General features: G+C 46.4%; 1 protein-coding gene across 1 annotated transcript in view; it reads left to right on the top strand.

Annotated features, from left to right (window-relative positions):
* The window catches only part of LOC146811732 (perforin-1-like), a 49,726-nt gene extending 35,469 nt beyond the window's left edge, over positions 1-14,257 (top strand). Inside the window, exon 3 of the mRNA XM_085614531.1 lies at positions 12,628-14,257. Coding sequence (XP_085470657.1) covers positions 12,628-13,705 — 1,078 coding nt within the window. The 3' untranslated portion in view covers positions 13,706-14,257. The remainder of the gene's footprint in view (positions 1-12,627) is intronic.
* The last annotated feature ends 498 nt before the right edge of the window (positions 14,258-14,755 follow it).

Here is a 14,755-nt window from a genome sequence, read left to right as displayed (position 1 = left end):
AGTATCAAATCAATACGGTATTTGTAAAGCGCAAACTACTCACCCCTATGGGTCTGAAGGCCCTCGAGGCCGGCATGGAAATTATGTGCGCTATTAAGTGAGCTATTGCCCAGAGTCACATGGTGCTGAGCTGAGGTGTCCAAAGGTTTTCTTCATAAGCATTTCCAAACCTACCCCAGTCAATGTGCCAAGGTCATTTCCACCACAATGCACAATCATGAGGTCAGGGTGTGGAAGATGCAAAGAGGTTTTAACCAAAGGTAGCAATTGGTGCAACTTCAATCTTCTCTATGTAAACCATTTAATGTCCACATTTTGTAAACCTAGGTCCAAGTCAATACGTCTGTGTTCTGCATACCTCGTACACCTGAAAATATAGCTATATCCTACGATCCACACTAGCATTTAGAAGGTATGGTTGGAAGGTATGGAAAGATGTCTGTAGCTCACGCAGTTCCTTGGCAGAATAAGAGATATCTTTAAAGATGGGGAAGTACTTTTTTTGCCATACAAAACGATACGTGATTGGGAGTTGAAAAGCATTCTTTTTTAAAAGTAGGGTGCACATTCATTTTGTGGAAAAGCATCTTTGTGATTGGTTAAGAAAAAGCAGTTTCAACGTGGAGTACATATCATAGAATAAAATTTGCTCAACTGAACCACAGCTGCTACTTGCATTTGGAAAGCATTGTTTGAACTTAAAACAATCATGAACTTTTAACCTGCACGTGCCGTTAAATGTTCGGGAAAATGTTGCAAAAAAATATCGTTAAGTTTAAAAAAATTGATGAACATTTAACCTGCATGTGTTGTGGAATGTTCTAGAAAGTGTGTTGATAGAATACGTTGCACTTCTGACTTCTATGTGTTGTTGAATATTAAAAAAACGGTTTATATGGAAAATGAAAAAGAAACCAATAGAGAGAAGTTTTGAAACCTAAAAGAATCAAGGAACTATTCTAATTAGTTCTTTACATGTGTTTATGTGTGGAGCAACAAAATTATAGACACAACAGCGCCAGGAAGAGGAAGAAGCAGGGAGTGGGGGGACGGGGGGAGATGGGCAGAATGGCACACATGCACAATTAAGTACAGCACAAGTATAGACAAACAATGGCCAAAATGAAACACACCAACAAGGAGCACAAGTCACACAACCTGCCAACATCACACCACTGAACGAGCATAGAAGTGAAAACCACGCTGCATTCATACAGGATGTGTACAAAGGCCGGTCGTTGGTGTTGTGGGATGTCTGCGACCGTGGTTATCATGGATGAGATGCCCAGCACGTGGCACATGGGTGAGTTCACTGTGTGTTACATTGCCAAACTCCTGCTTCTCCCTCCCACGAGCCCCCACACTTTTCTACAGTGCGCTGTTGTATCTCGTGCACTCGTACGGCACACCATTGTAATGCCTATTCGCACATGTCCTGCTACATTCAAACTACACCATCACATTGCCGTTTGGAGGTGGTGCATGGCACTTTACAACATCGAGTGCTACGACCTTTGTGGCAGGCCACACCAGAACACAGAGACACACTTACCGCACTTCCTGTACACGGACATGTCCGAGACACCCTGTTCCCCTTGCCGGATAGGCACACCCCTCCGCTGACCTGTGTACTCCGGACCAGCACATGCCGGTTGTGCATGCAGGAGGATGTGTGCGTAGCTACATGTCCAGGCTCACTGCCAACGCTGAGGTGACAGCACACTGTGATGTTGCAGGGATCGTGCCTATCATGCTAAGACAATGACCAAAGGGAAACACTTGCTCAGATGGGGGTTTGGGGGGCGTTGGCGGCCCTGGAGTTGTTGCGATGAGTTTTGTGGCCCTCATGGGTATCCCTGCATCGTGCTCATTGATTCTATGGCACCTGTGGGTGTTCTGGTGTGGCTCTTGGCTGTGTTCCGTTTCATGGTGCAGATAGTCGTCCTGCTTAACACCAGCAGAAAGCTTGTGTAAAATACCTGGTGCTAACGTGGCTTATCGCCGGAATTTGGTTCGCATTGCAGTTGGTGTGAAAGTTGTGATGTGATTTTTTTCGTGTGCAGAACAATATACGAACTGAGCAGTGTATCTCGTCAAGATCAAGCACTTGACGCACTATTCCCAATCAATATAAATACAATGAGAGTTCTTAATTGATTTTGTGTGTACACTGGAAGTGCAGCCACTACCATAGTGCAATTCAATACAGGATTTTAGTATTTAGAATAAATCGCAAAGGAGCACCTCGTGTCTTTTTGTACGGGAACGGCTAGTCTGCATTTCATTATCAGCACTTTAATGAAAGTAAAGTTGAGATAAATCTAACACACTATTCAGAAGTTGGTGTAAACTGCAGACATCACCAGTATTCCCACGATAAGTGCCCAAAATGTAACACCGTGGTGGACTTCATCAAATAACAGTAATAAGAACAAGAAAGAGTCACACAGCAGTGAAGAGAACAACCAAAAACGCTATTATTATTTTTTTAACTTTATTTTTTTATAAATATATATGTAAACGATAAACGAAAAACTATTTGCAAAATTAATTTCTTTATTAACATATATATATAAATGATAAACAAATAAACAAAATGTTACAAAAATATTAGAAAACAAGAAGGCGGAACACTCCTGTGGGGACCATGGATGTCGACGACAGAGCCTGGAAAATAAAGCACAGAATAAGGACGTGTATAATGGGCATATCAAAGGAGAGAGGCACAGAGAAACAGAGAAGGAAAAAAAGCCAGAGAGGGAAAGAAAGAAAGGGAGTGAGAAAGGGAGGAGGAAGAGAGAGAGTTAGAGAGATAGAAGGAAAAGAAGGAAGATATATATATATATATATATGTATCTCACACATGTCCCTGAGTCATCAATGGCGGAGACCACATCAGCTTTTGGGGCCGCTAAGCCTGTGGAAGTTAAGTTCGTGCCATGTGGTGGTAGGCCCCTGATGGCCATATGAGCTTCGGGTGGCACTAACTCTGTGCATCTGAAGTTCATGCCAAGGGGGTGGTAGGCCCCTGATGGCTATACAGATCAGGGTGCGACTAACCTTCTGCGCAACTTTTCAAAGACTCTTTATGGTTGAGACACGTGGAGCATCTGTGATCTAGTCAGCACCGGCAATAAAGGATGTGACGTTGTCGATCTATTATATTTGCGTGGTCACATGGCCTGTGACGCATGTGCCGGATGGGTGTGGTGTGTGTGTGCAAACCTGCCCTGAGGGAGTGGCCGTGAGATGTTGAGAACTAGACCACTGACCTGCACACCAACAGCGAGTACGCCTGCGACAGGTAGCTATGTGGGGCCAACGTCAGAATGTAATCGCAGTGGCGTGGCGTTTGACGGAACAGGGCAGGGATAGCTACTATAATGCAGACGGCTCATAGTACTGCGTCTGAGTCGAGCGGAAGGGCCACAGCTGGCCCTCTGCGAGCCTGGGTGTGAACTGTTTATAACTCACACTACATAAGCATTGAAAAACCATTTTGTGATTCAGTCCGTCAGCTGGCATTTGTCCGAGGCAATTGTGAAAACATATCGGAGTTCTTTCTGTGATAGATACCCCTTTGACGCTGCCTCTCCCCACATCAGCAGGTAATGCACCCTCTTCCCACATTACCATCATACCCCCAACAACCTTCTTGGGCTTGGAAGTGTCCCTATGTGGTTGGACAAAGAAGAATCTTAGTCATGTATAGATTTACATATTAAAAAAATTATTTAAAGAAAAGAACAACAAATAAGACTGAAGGGAGTCTGGTGCTGTGGTCGCTGCCACGAAGTTGGCGTCACTGCCATTCAGGACTCCGGACACAGTTACACATGTGGGATTGGCTTGTGTTAAAGAGGGTTAGTGGGACTACGTGTCGCCGGCCTTGCATATCGAAATATGCGTCACTGATCGAAGGGAGTGTGGTGCTGTGGTCGGTGCCACGGACTTGGAGTCACTGCCATTCAGGACTCAGGACACAGTTACACATGTGGGATCGGCTTGTGTTGGACCGTGTTAGTTGGCACCACGTGTCCAAATTCAAATTGTACGGTCTGCTGCCCGCAGTGTAGACTGCTGAGAGTTCATTTGTACTTGAAAATGAATTTGGTCATTGTACTAAAGCTATAACTGATATAAAAAATGTTCAAGAAGAAAGGATACTAAAAGGATATTATGTAGATTTGAGGCCTGTAATAGTTACTTGCCTAGTGGAATCTGTAGTTAATGAATGAAGAAATAATTTTCATTGTGAGTCCTACTGAGTGCAGTGTAGGCGTATGATGAAAAGATGAGATAAGTATAGAATACATTGACGAAGTGTTGTATTTTCTGAGTACAATCTTGTTAGAAATTAGCATTTAAAATTGGAATTGCGAGCTATACTGCCTGTAGTGTAGACTACTATTACCTGCTAGTTTGCATTTGAAGATTAATTTGGTCATTGTAGTAAAGCTATAACTGATATAAAAAATAAAATCTTGAAGCAAGGATACTAAAAGGATAATATGTAGGGTGTAGGACTGTGATAGTTAGTTGCCTACTGGAGTCTGTAGTTGCATATGGAAATACCACTCATTGATAAAAGGGAGTGTGGTGCGGTGGTCGCTGCCACAGACTTGGGGTGACTGCTATTCAGGACTCAGGACACAGTTACACATGTGGGATTGGCTTGTGTTAAAGAGGGTTAGTGGGACTACGTGTTGCCGGCCTTGCATATCGAAATATGCCTCACTGATCGAAGGAAGTGTGGGGCTGTGGTCGCTGCCACGGACTTGGGGTGACTGCCATTCAGGACTCAGGACACAGTTACACATGTGGGATCGGCTTGTGTTGAACAGAGTTATTGGCACCACGTGTCGCCGCCTTTGCATATGGAAATATGCCTAACTAATCAGAGGGAGTATGCTGCTGTGGTCGCTGCCATGGACATGGGGTCACTGCCATTCAGGACTCAGGACACAGTTCCACATGTGGGATTGTTCGGCTTGTGTAGAACAGAGTTATTGGCACCACGTGTCGCCGCCGTTGCATATGGAAATATGCCTAACTAATCAGAGGGAGTATGCTGCTGTGGTCGCTGCCATGGACTTGGGGTTACTGCCTTTCAGGACTCAGGACACAGTTCCACATGTGAGATTGTTCGCCTTGTGTTGAACGGAGTTATTGGCATCACGTGTCGCCGCCGTTGCATATGGAAATATGCCTCACTGATCGAAGGGAGTCTGGTGCTGTGGTTGTCTCGCAGAGTTAGGGTCACTACCATTCAGGACTTAGGACACAGTTCCACATGTGGGATCGACTTGTGTTGAAGACGGTTAGTGGCACCATTTGTCGGCGGTCTTCCACAGTGTGGGCCAGAGGTAGCAGTGAGCAAGGGCCCACAGCGATGTGCATACGTTGGTGGCCCCACTGGCCTGCATAGTGCAGGTTCAGTGGCACCACCTGTCGCCGGCCTTGCATATGGAAATACCCCTCACTGATCGAAGGGAGTCTGGTGCTGTGGTCACTGCAATTCAGGACTCAGGACACACTTACACATGTGGGATCTGCTTGTGTTGAACAGGGTTAGTTGGCACCACGTGTCGTCGGTCTTCCACAGTGTAGGCCGGAGGCAGCGGTCAGCAAAGGCCCACAGGCAGGTGATGTTGACTTGAGCTGCACAGATTGGGAGCATGTGGTCTTCTTAACCCATTATAGTGTCTTACACAATTTGCGTCGCTACTAATCTTGAATTGTGAACCGTGTAACCCCAGTGTAGGGCGGAGGCAGTGGTCAAGATGCGCGCACAGCTACGTGGCGATGATTTATGGTGCAGTGAGTTAGTAGTATCTAAAGCACCTAGCGAGTCCGCACCGTGGGATGATGCGTGGTCTGGGCGGGCCGCACTGGAAGCAAAGTGTCTTGCGAACTGGACTGCGACATCTGCAATTGCCACTGCATCTGAATTGTGAGCGCTGCAGTCCGCAGTATAGATCGAAGGCAGTAGTCGGTACAGACATAAGTCTGCGGTGCTGTGCTGCTGGGTTAACAGGGGGCCTGTGTCGAGGAGGCCCGCGGTTATGGCGGCAGCCACGTGCCAGGGTGAGGGCTGCCGCTGTGACAGACTCGTTGGTCTTCCCTCAAGTGAACCACGCCGAGGGCCTGGCCAATTTATTCATACTGCTACGCTGGAGTGGCGCATGTTGGAGCAGCCCACTCAGCTTCCAGGGGGGACAACACAGCTACATGACCGAGATCTTTCCCCCTGCCTGAGGTAACATGGTTGCGTCCACTGTGCACTGCACTACAAGTATCAACAGTATATCTCCACATGGAGAGGTTTGTGCTTTGCATAGTGAGGTCTGTGTAGCACATCAGCGTTACACTTGGCATTGTGTGCTTTATTGTTGAAGGGTGACTTGCCTCCTTCATATATACTTGGTTGCCACATCTCCCAACATTCAGCTATTATGTGGCTGAGGGGCATGGTGTTTTGGGAAGGTCCGTTGTCCTGTTTTGCACTGCCTTGGTGGTAGTAGGAGGGGTGGTGTGGGGGGGAGGTTCTGGCAGTGGCGGCGCTGGGTGTTGTGGTCTTGTTGCGTGTCGGACCTGCATGATCAGTAGCTCTATCACGTTATGGTCTTTAGATGTGGCTGTGAGTTGGGTCCAATTCACGGAGTAGATAGTCGACCTCCTTACACCAGTTAAAGGTTGATGTTAATTTGTTACTGCTAACTCGACTTATCGCCTGCTTTTTGGATCGCATTGAAGATTTGGCTGGTCGTTGAAAATATGGGGAAGTGGTGTTTTCATGTTTTTTTTGCACTGAAACGCCTACTTTGCATTTCATTAGAGTTAGGTGTGGCTCTCGTTTGTGGCGATTTTGTTGGCGTAAGGTATTGATGGAAGAGTGGTGAGATTTGCAGTTTTCATCAAGCTGAGAATGATTTGATAATTAAAAAACACAGAAAAAAATATAGGTTTAATGAACGTTATAGTTAGAAATTAGCATTTCAAAAAACCTTTGAAATTCACAGAAAAAAACATAGGTTTCAGGCACGTTATAGTTAGAAATTAGCATTTCAAAAAACCTTAGAAATTCACTGAAAAAACATAGGTTTCAGGCACGTTATAGTTAGAAATTAGCATTTTGAAACCTTTGAAATTCACTGAAAAAACCATAGGTTTCAGGGATGTTATAGTTAGTTGGACATTTCACTCATAGAAAACCATAGAAATTCCCCTGTTCTAGTTAGTTGAGCTAACTATAACTCGCGCCCCCACAATGCACTGTTGATGACGTCACATATTACATCATTCATGACTATGGTTTGCTATGAGTGAAATGTCCAACTAACTATAACATCCCTGAAGCCTATGGCTATTTCAGTGAATATATATATATATATATATATATATATATTCACTTTGTCAGTTGTTGTGTAAACTGCTGCACTAGTTGGTTACTAGCTACGTGAAAGTCTATATTACTTATTGATTAGTTAACTGACTATTTGTATGGGAGAGTGAATGTGTGTGTGGATCTCTTGACTGGGTGTGAGTGTTTGATTGGTTCTGATGCTCCGTCCATCACCACCCCCTTTTGTACCGCTTTGTTCGCCATAAGTTGGCAGGGTATGCTCAGACGTAAGTCCCTTGCTCACTTTGCCACTGGATTCAAGCAAGCCTGGCTGAAGACGGCTGAAATGTCAGAAACCGGTCCTAGGAAGCTTGTTTCCGGTCCATGGAAGGCATGGCTTGGCAGTTCGGGCTGGACTGTTCCCATGAGGCACAGGGTCAGACTGATTTGCATATGGCCATGTCTGAACTGGGGTGGCAGAGTGGGCTAAAGAACGGTGATGGATCAAACCCAGATCTCTTGACTGGGTGTGAGTGTTTGATTGGTTCTGATGCTCCGTCCATCACCACCCCCTTTTGTAGGTCTAAAAGATGCAGCACTGGGTTCTCTCCTGATAACAGGTGAGTAAATCGGAATTTGTAGTTTGGCTGATTTTAGAGGAATATTTGTACGTTTCAAAAATGGACACTTAAGAAACTTTTCTGCTGAAAACCACACAATGGATTCCTATGGAAGGAAATACAAGTTACTGGTAAGTACGCTTAGAATTATTTTTCAGGGTCAGTGCGGGGCTAAAAGATGCAGCCCTGAGTTCTCTCCTGAGAACAGGTGAGTAAATCGGAATTCGTAGTTCGGCTGATTTTAGAGGAATATTTGTACGTTTCAAAAATGGACACTTAAGAAACTTTTCTGCTGAAAACCACACAATGGATTCCTATGGAAGGAAATACAAGTTACTGGTAAGTATGCTTAGAATTATTTTGCAGGGTCAGTGCTGGGCTAAAAGATGCAGCCCTGGGTTCTCTCCTGATAACAGGTGAGTAAATCGGAATTCGTAGTTCGGCTGATTTTAGAGGAATATTTGTACGTTTCAAAAATGGACACTTAGAAACTTTTCTGCTGAAAACCACACAATGGATTCCTATGGAAAGAAATATAAGTTACTGGTAAGTACATTTGGAATTACTTTTCAGGGTCAGTGCTGGTCTAAAAAAAGCAGCACTGAGTTCTCTCCTGATAACAGGTGAGTAAATCGGAATTCGTAGTTGGGCTGATTTTAGAGGAATATTTGTACGTTTCAAAAATGGACACTTAAGAAACTTTTCTGCTGAAAACCACACAATGGATTCCTATGGAAGGAAACACAAGTTACTGGTAAGTACGCTTAGATATATTTTTCAGGGTCAGTGCTGGTCTAAAAGATGCAGCCCTGGGTTCTCTCCTGATAACAGGTTAGTAAATTGGAATTCGTAGTTCAGCTGATTTTAGAGGAATATTTGTACAATGATAAAGGAAGGGGGCGGGGCCTGAGGTGACGTGTGCAAACTCGCCACGTGGCGTGTTTTAAGTTGGAGGATTAAGTCCCCTTGAATCCTGAGGTCCCCTGGCGGCCAACTTGCCCACTAGGTACCTCCAGTATGCGCCAGGGAGCTGCGTTGCAGAGAGGTGTTCAGAGGCCACGATCCTTTTCACATCACTCTGCAACGCAGCTCCGTGGCGCTTACTGGAGGTACCTGGTGGGCTAGTTGACCCCAAGGGGACCTCTCGATTGAAGAGGAATAAATTCCCCAACTTAAAACGTGCCACAGGGCGTGTTTGCACAGTATCACGTCAGGCCCCACCCCCTATCTTCACCACTGTGCAAACGCGCCCGTGGTGTGTTTTAAGTTGGGGGATTAAGTCCCCTTGAATCCTGAGGTCCCCTAGCGGCCAACTAGGCCACCAGGTACCTCCAGTAAGCGCCACGGAGCTGCATTGCAGAGAGGTGTAAAAAGGGGCATGGCCTCATTACACCTCTCTGTAACTCAGCCCCCTGGCGCATACTGGAGGTTCCTGGTGGGCTAGTTGGCCCCCAGGGACCCCCAGTATTCAAGGGGAATTAGTTCCCCCTCTGCAAACGTACCAGGGGGCATGTTTGCAGAGTGGTGTAAGGAGGGGGTGTGGCCTCCGGCCCGATCCCGTTTTTTTTTCCTTCTTTTTTTTTAGAAGGGGGGCTTTTTTTCTATTTTTTTGGCCTTGGGGACCCCATCCCCTAGGGCCTGACCCCAATTTTTATATTTGAAAAAAAAAAATCGGGAAGGGGGCCCACGTGGCCCCCCTCCCGAGGCCATAATTTGCCCCGGGGACCCCATCCCCCGGGGCATGGACCTTTTTAAAAAAAAAATGTATGGAGGGGCGCTGCGTAGCCCCCCTCCTCTGGCCACTTTAAGGCCCCAGGGACCCCATCTCCCGGGGCCGGCCATTGTTTTTTATTTTTATTTATTTAATGGGGGAGGGGGGCCGCGTGGCCCCTCTCCCGGGCCACTTCTGTGCCCGGGACCCCATCCCCTGGGGCCTGGCATCTTGTTTGAGACCGTGGGGGGGTTCCCAATCCCCCCACGGTCCCAGCCAGCTCCCGCCTCCTGCGGGAGCCGGCATTGCTTTTCCACATGGGGAGCAGCTAACATGCTGCTCCCCATGTGGAAAAGTAATCTGCTTTGATTCATTGAAGCGAGAGCAGGTTTCCCTGCTCTCGCTTCAATGAAGCAAAGCAGTTTGCAGTGGCAGGGTGGGAGCCGCGATGCTCCCGCCCTGCCATTGCAAACAGCAGTGTCCCGGGGGTGGGCACACAAGGCTCCATGTACAAGTTGCTCCGGGGGTGGCGGTCCCCGGGGCTGGGTGGGGCTGAGAGCCCCCCCCGCATCAAATCATTTTAAGCCCCGGGGGGTGGTGGTCCCTGGGGCTGGGGGGTTGCGAGCCCCCCCACCTATGGTAACGAAGCCCCGGGGGGTGGCGGTCCCTGGGGCAGTGTGGGGGGATTGGGACCCCCCCTTTTTTTTTAATTATGCCCCCGGGATTTGGCGCCCGGGGGCAAATTAGAATATTCAGCGCGGGAGCCCGTGCTGAATTTTTTTTTTTTTTGGGGCCGAAATTCGCGCTGGGTGCGCGAATCTCACCGATTTTTCTTTTTTTTTTTTTTTATTCTTTTTTGGCCCTGGGGGTCCTTGTGGGACCCCCTGAGCAGGCTTAGCGGATGAGGGTGTTTCTACCCTGCCCCCTTGTTGTGTTTTTCACGTTTGTTTTTTAGGTGTCTTGTGCCTCGGTTCTACCGAGACACAAGATGGCTGCCAACACTTCCTGATCTGGAGTGTTGACAGCCAATTAGAATACAGCTCGTGCACGGCAAGGTGCGCGCTGGGTGCGGGGAGGGTGCGCGGATCCTCCGAGGCCATAGATATATCTATCTTTTTAATTCAAATTTTCTCAGGAACTACTGAACGGATTTACACCATTTAAGCAAAAGGCACGAGTCTGAACTGAGGACTACCTCTTTGCCAAATTTGGTGTAATTCCGTTCAGCAGTTCGGGCTGTAGCTTTTTCAACAGGTCCTATGGGAAAATGCATGGGGAAAACGTGTTTTGGGACTCCCCTTTTTTCTCGGCCCCTGTTTGACGAATCACCATGAAATTGTCAGGATAGGAGCGGACCGGAGCTGGCCAAAAGTTTGGAAAATTTCGCGCATATTCGTCAATCGGCGCCAACGTTATTCCCAATAGAATGTTGCGGATTTCCTATGGAAAATAGGTCCTAGCTATATCTACCTACTTAGGTTTTATATATATATATCTATATATATATATATATATATATCATATATATTTAAAAACACATATGTATATATTTACACACACACAAATATATGGTCTATATATATATACACATATATACTTGTAGCTGTCTATAAAAGCATCTTTAGAGGGGCTGCCAGTGGGGCAAATTTCCCCAGTATGAAAAAAAGTAGTTGAGGCAACACTAACACATACTAGTAAAGTTATAAAGCAAAGCCAGTATAGCAACAACATATTTTTTTACTGCATATATGTGCAAAACAAAGGAAATAGGATCCCTACATTGCTTTCAGTTGTTAATCCCCAAGTTTGATAACTGAGCAATTAATGAATGCGAAATATAGCATGGAACCTGAGGCAAAGAGTCATTTTTGTGATCTCATTAGTGATGAAAGGGTGTGTGTTGTCACTTCCGCTACCCCTGGCATGTTTGTGAATTGACGGTCGTGGGCCAAAAGTGATTTGTTTTCTTTCTGTGTAATCTCAACAGTGAACTAAATAGTATATGATATCACTCACTCCATCACAATACGTTTGGTAAAAAATGCACCAATATGAGTTGACTTCTGTGACTTATTTACCTCTCTCTCGCTTACACTTTGCACCATTAATGTGAAAAATGCAAAAATTGCCTAGAATTCTTGCCTGCACGTCTTTTTCACTAATAGCCCCCCCAACAAAACAGTGCGAAGATGGATGACAGTGTGTCGATGGGTGTCAATTACCAACTCTGGACCTTTCACTGCCTGTCTTTGGGTCACATTTCCAAATACCTTGAGGCTGCGTTCTCAATATGCTTAGGCTGATCCATTATCTACACCTGGCTCACCCTTCAACCTTGGTAAATATGGTTAAAGTGTGAACTAAAATATGCCATATGGACATTGCGAGGAGTCCCTGTCCCTTGGACAGAATTCATATATGTGCCACGAACTACTCCAGCTGCTTGTGCCTAGACACCTATGGGTAGTAGGGCGCTTTATAATTCACAATTTCATTTCATTTCAACCCCAGCTCCAGACACTGAGGATTTTGGAGCAGAGAGAATAGCCTGCTGCACAGAGACAAAGCATGTGAGCCTTACGTGGCCTACAGATAGACCATATGGTGAGCTTGTACTGCCACGGAGGGCTTACACTTAACCCACACTTGTGAGTAGTAGAGAAACCCGCCTGTGTAAATCCACCACATGCCTTTTACTACCCTAACACTCTGTTGTCTACTAGTTTACTCGCACCTCCAATATTATTGGTTCATACCTACTATGATTAAGTTGTTGTGCTTTATCTGTTGAAACTAATTCTGATGTGAAAATGAGTATTTGTTATCCCACTTTTAAAATTGTTAGTGGCTGTACAATGCTTCTATGCTACTTATTGTTGGTTATTTGGTCGGTATTGTGGATTATTTTGTTGCTTAATTTAAAACCTTGCCTTTTTCGTACTGGCTTTCAGATACCAGGTGGCAGACTGTCCGACTCCAGAAACCTACTTCTCTGACTGGCTGAAGCTCCTGCCGCCAGTGTACAGCCACAGCAGCAAGCCCCTCTTCTACTCGCTGATCAGCAAGTATGGCACCCACTACATCCGGCAGGTGGAGCTCGGTGGGCGGGTCCGGGAAGTGACGGCGCTGAAGCACTGTGAGGTGGGTCTTGATGGTCTGTCTGATGAGGACATAAAGGACTGTCTAGGGATGGAGGCATTCGCCAGCATTAGCCCTGACCTGGCCGGCAAGGCAGAGCACTGCCGCGGACTGCGTGACAGTAATCTGTCCAACCAGACATTTACGGAAAGGTACAGCGATAGAAGGTCAGAGACAATGGGAGGAAGTCGAGAGGTAGCTCCCACCTTCCACATTTCAGAAAATGTACAGACCTATCAGAAATGGGCAGGTTCCTTGCACAAGGCACCAGATGTGGTCTCCTACACCCTGGGCCCTCTGCATGAGCTTGTGACCTTCAATGGTCCCACAAAGGAGAACCTGAAGCAAGCAATCATGGACTACATTGTGGAGAGAGCAGTGCACATTCGCTGCCCGTCTTGTCCAGAGGGTGCTCTCTCAAGGCAGTCTGGTGAGTGCACGTGCCAGTGCACACCCAGCCCAGAGCTCACTAAGGACTGCTGCCCCAATCATCAGGGACTGGCGGCCATGTCCATCTTCGTGGAGAGCGGGAAAGGCCTGTATGGAGACACAGCAACTCAAACTGATGGCTATGTCCGAGCAACTTTCGGCAAAGAAAGCAGGAGGACATCAGTTATTGACAATGACGACAACCCTCAATGGGATGAGAGCCTCGAGTTTGGCGCACTCCGGCTTGCACCTGGCAAGCTGCTGACCATAGAGGCCTGGGACGAAGATGGATTGTTTGGCAATGACTTGCTAGGGAGCTGCGAGGTAGAAGCCGTGGCCGCTGTGGGGTCCACATCACACGTCTGCGCTCTGAAGGATGGCAGCATATCTTTCAAAGTGGAGATTGAGTGCCTGCCTAGTCAGTATGGACGTTATTGCGAAATATATCGACCTGCAGCCTAGAGAGGCAGCAGAACCAGATTACCGCTCCCTGATCTTGGGGGGGGTGGACCATAAGGAAAAGTGTGAACATCACTTTTTATGCCGGAAGTTGGGAGTCAGTCCAATCAATATAAATAATGTTGTACAACCATAAAATAATTTGTTTAGAGTAGATTGCACCTTTCTTGACGTCAGTAATAAAGAACAGGTTGCTGAGGATCAGCTGTATGAGAGCAGAGTGTTTTCTCATAGTCTCGACCCTCATGTATCCTCCTCTCAGCACAGTGACACTCTCACTCCTGATCTGGGCGGCGCCATCTTTCTAATTGCGGAAGTTGAATTATTTACGGAGTTTTTCTTTCCACATGGGCTCCTATCTAATTCAAATCCGAGGTCCTGCCAATACCTCCAAAACAGGAGCTAAAGCACCACTGTTGCCAAATGGGCCGGGTTTCCGGTTGCTAATGCTGACTGCCTAACCTTGTCTCCACCTCTTGTCTTTCTCCTGCGACTAATTTCCTGTCTCAGCAATCTTACTCTTGCAAATTGTTTTTAATCACTGCCTTCTCCCTTGTCACTTTTTAAAAATCTTTCTATCCTTTATTCTTTCTCCATTTTCTCTCCCTTACTGTGGGTGAAAGTAAAAAAATGAGTCCCATCGCCTGCAACCATGTGCAAAAATTAAGCAGTGAGTAATTAGCAATATTTATAATTGTGTAAGATTGATTAGAACCATTACCATCCACAAAATAATGAAACCAATTGCTTGCTAAATTTTGACATTTAAAATATCTTTATGCAGACCATTTAGGCAGGTGAAAATTCCCCCTTTATTTTCTTGATGTGTGCTGGATGCAAAAAGTAAATACTCAGATGATTCTGTAGGGATTCAGCTCAGTCTAATAAATCGCCAGGGCTTTTAAGTGGTTTAATTATCTTTATTTGCCCCCGAGCGCCGGGATGCGTACTATCCACCGCATTGCCTCGCGGCGATGTGCGTGCTCGGCCGCGCCCCTTCCGGGCATGCCCCTCGCGCTCTCTAACAACTAGAGCGCGTCATAACATATCTTC

Source organism: Triturus cristatus, chromosome 7 (assembly GCF_964204655.1).
Source record: "Triturus cristatus chromosome 7, aTriCri1.1, whole genome shotgun sequence".
NCBI classification, from domain to species: Eukaryota; Metazoa; Chordata; class Amphibia; order Caudata; family Salamandridae; genus Triturus; species Triturus cristatus.
Note: the sequence above shows the minus strand (reverse complement) of the source record. Positions and strands in the feature narration are given on the sequence as shown.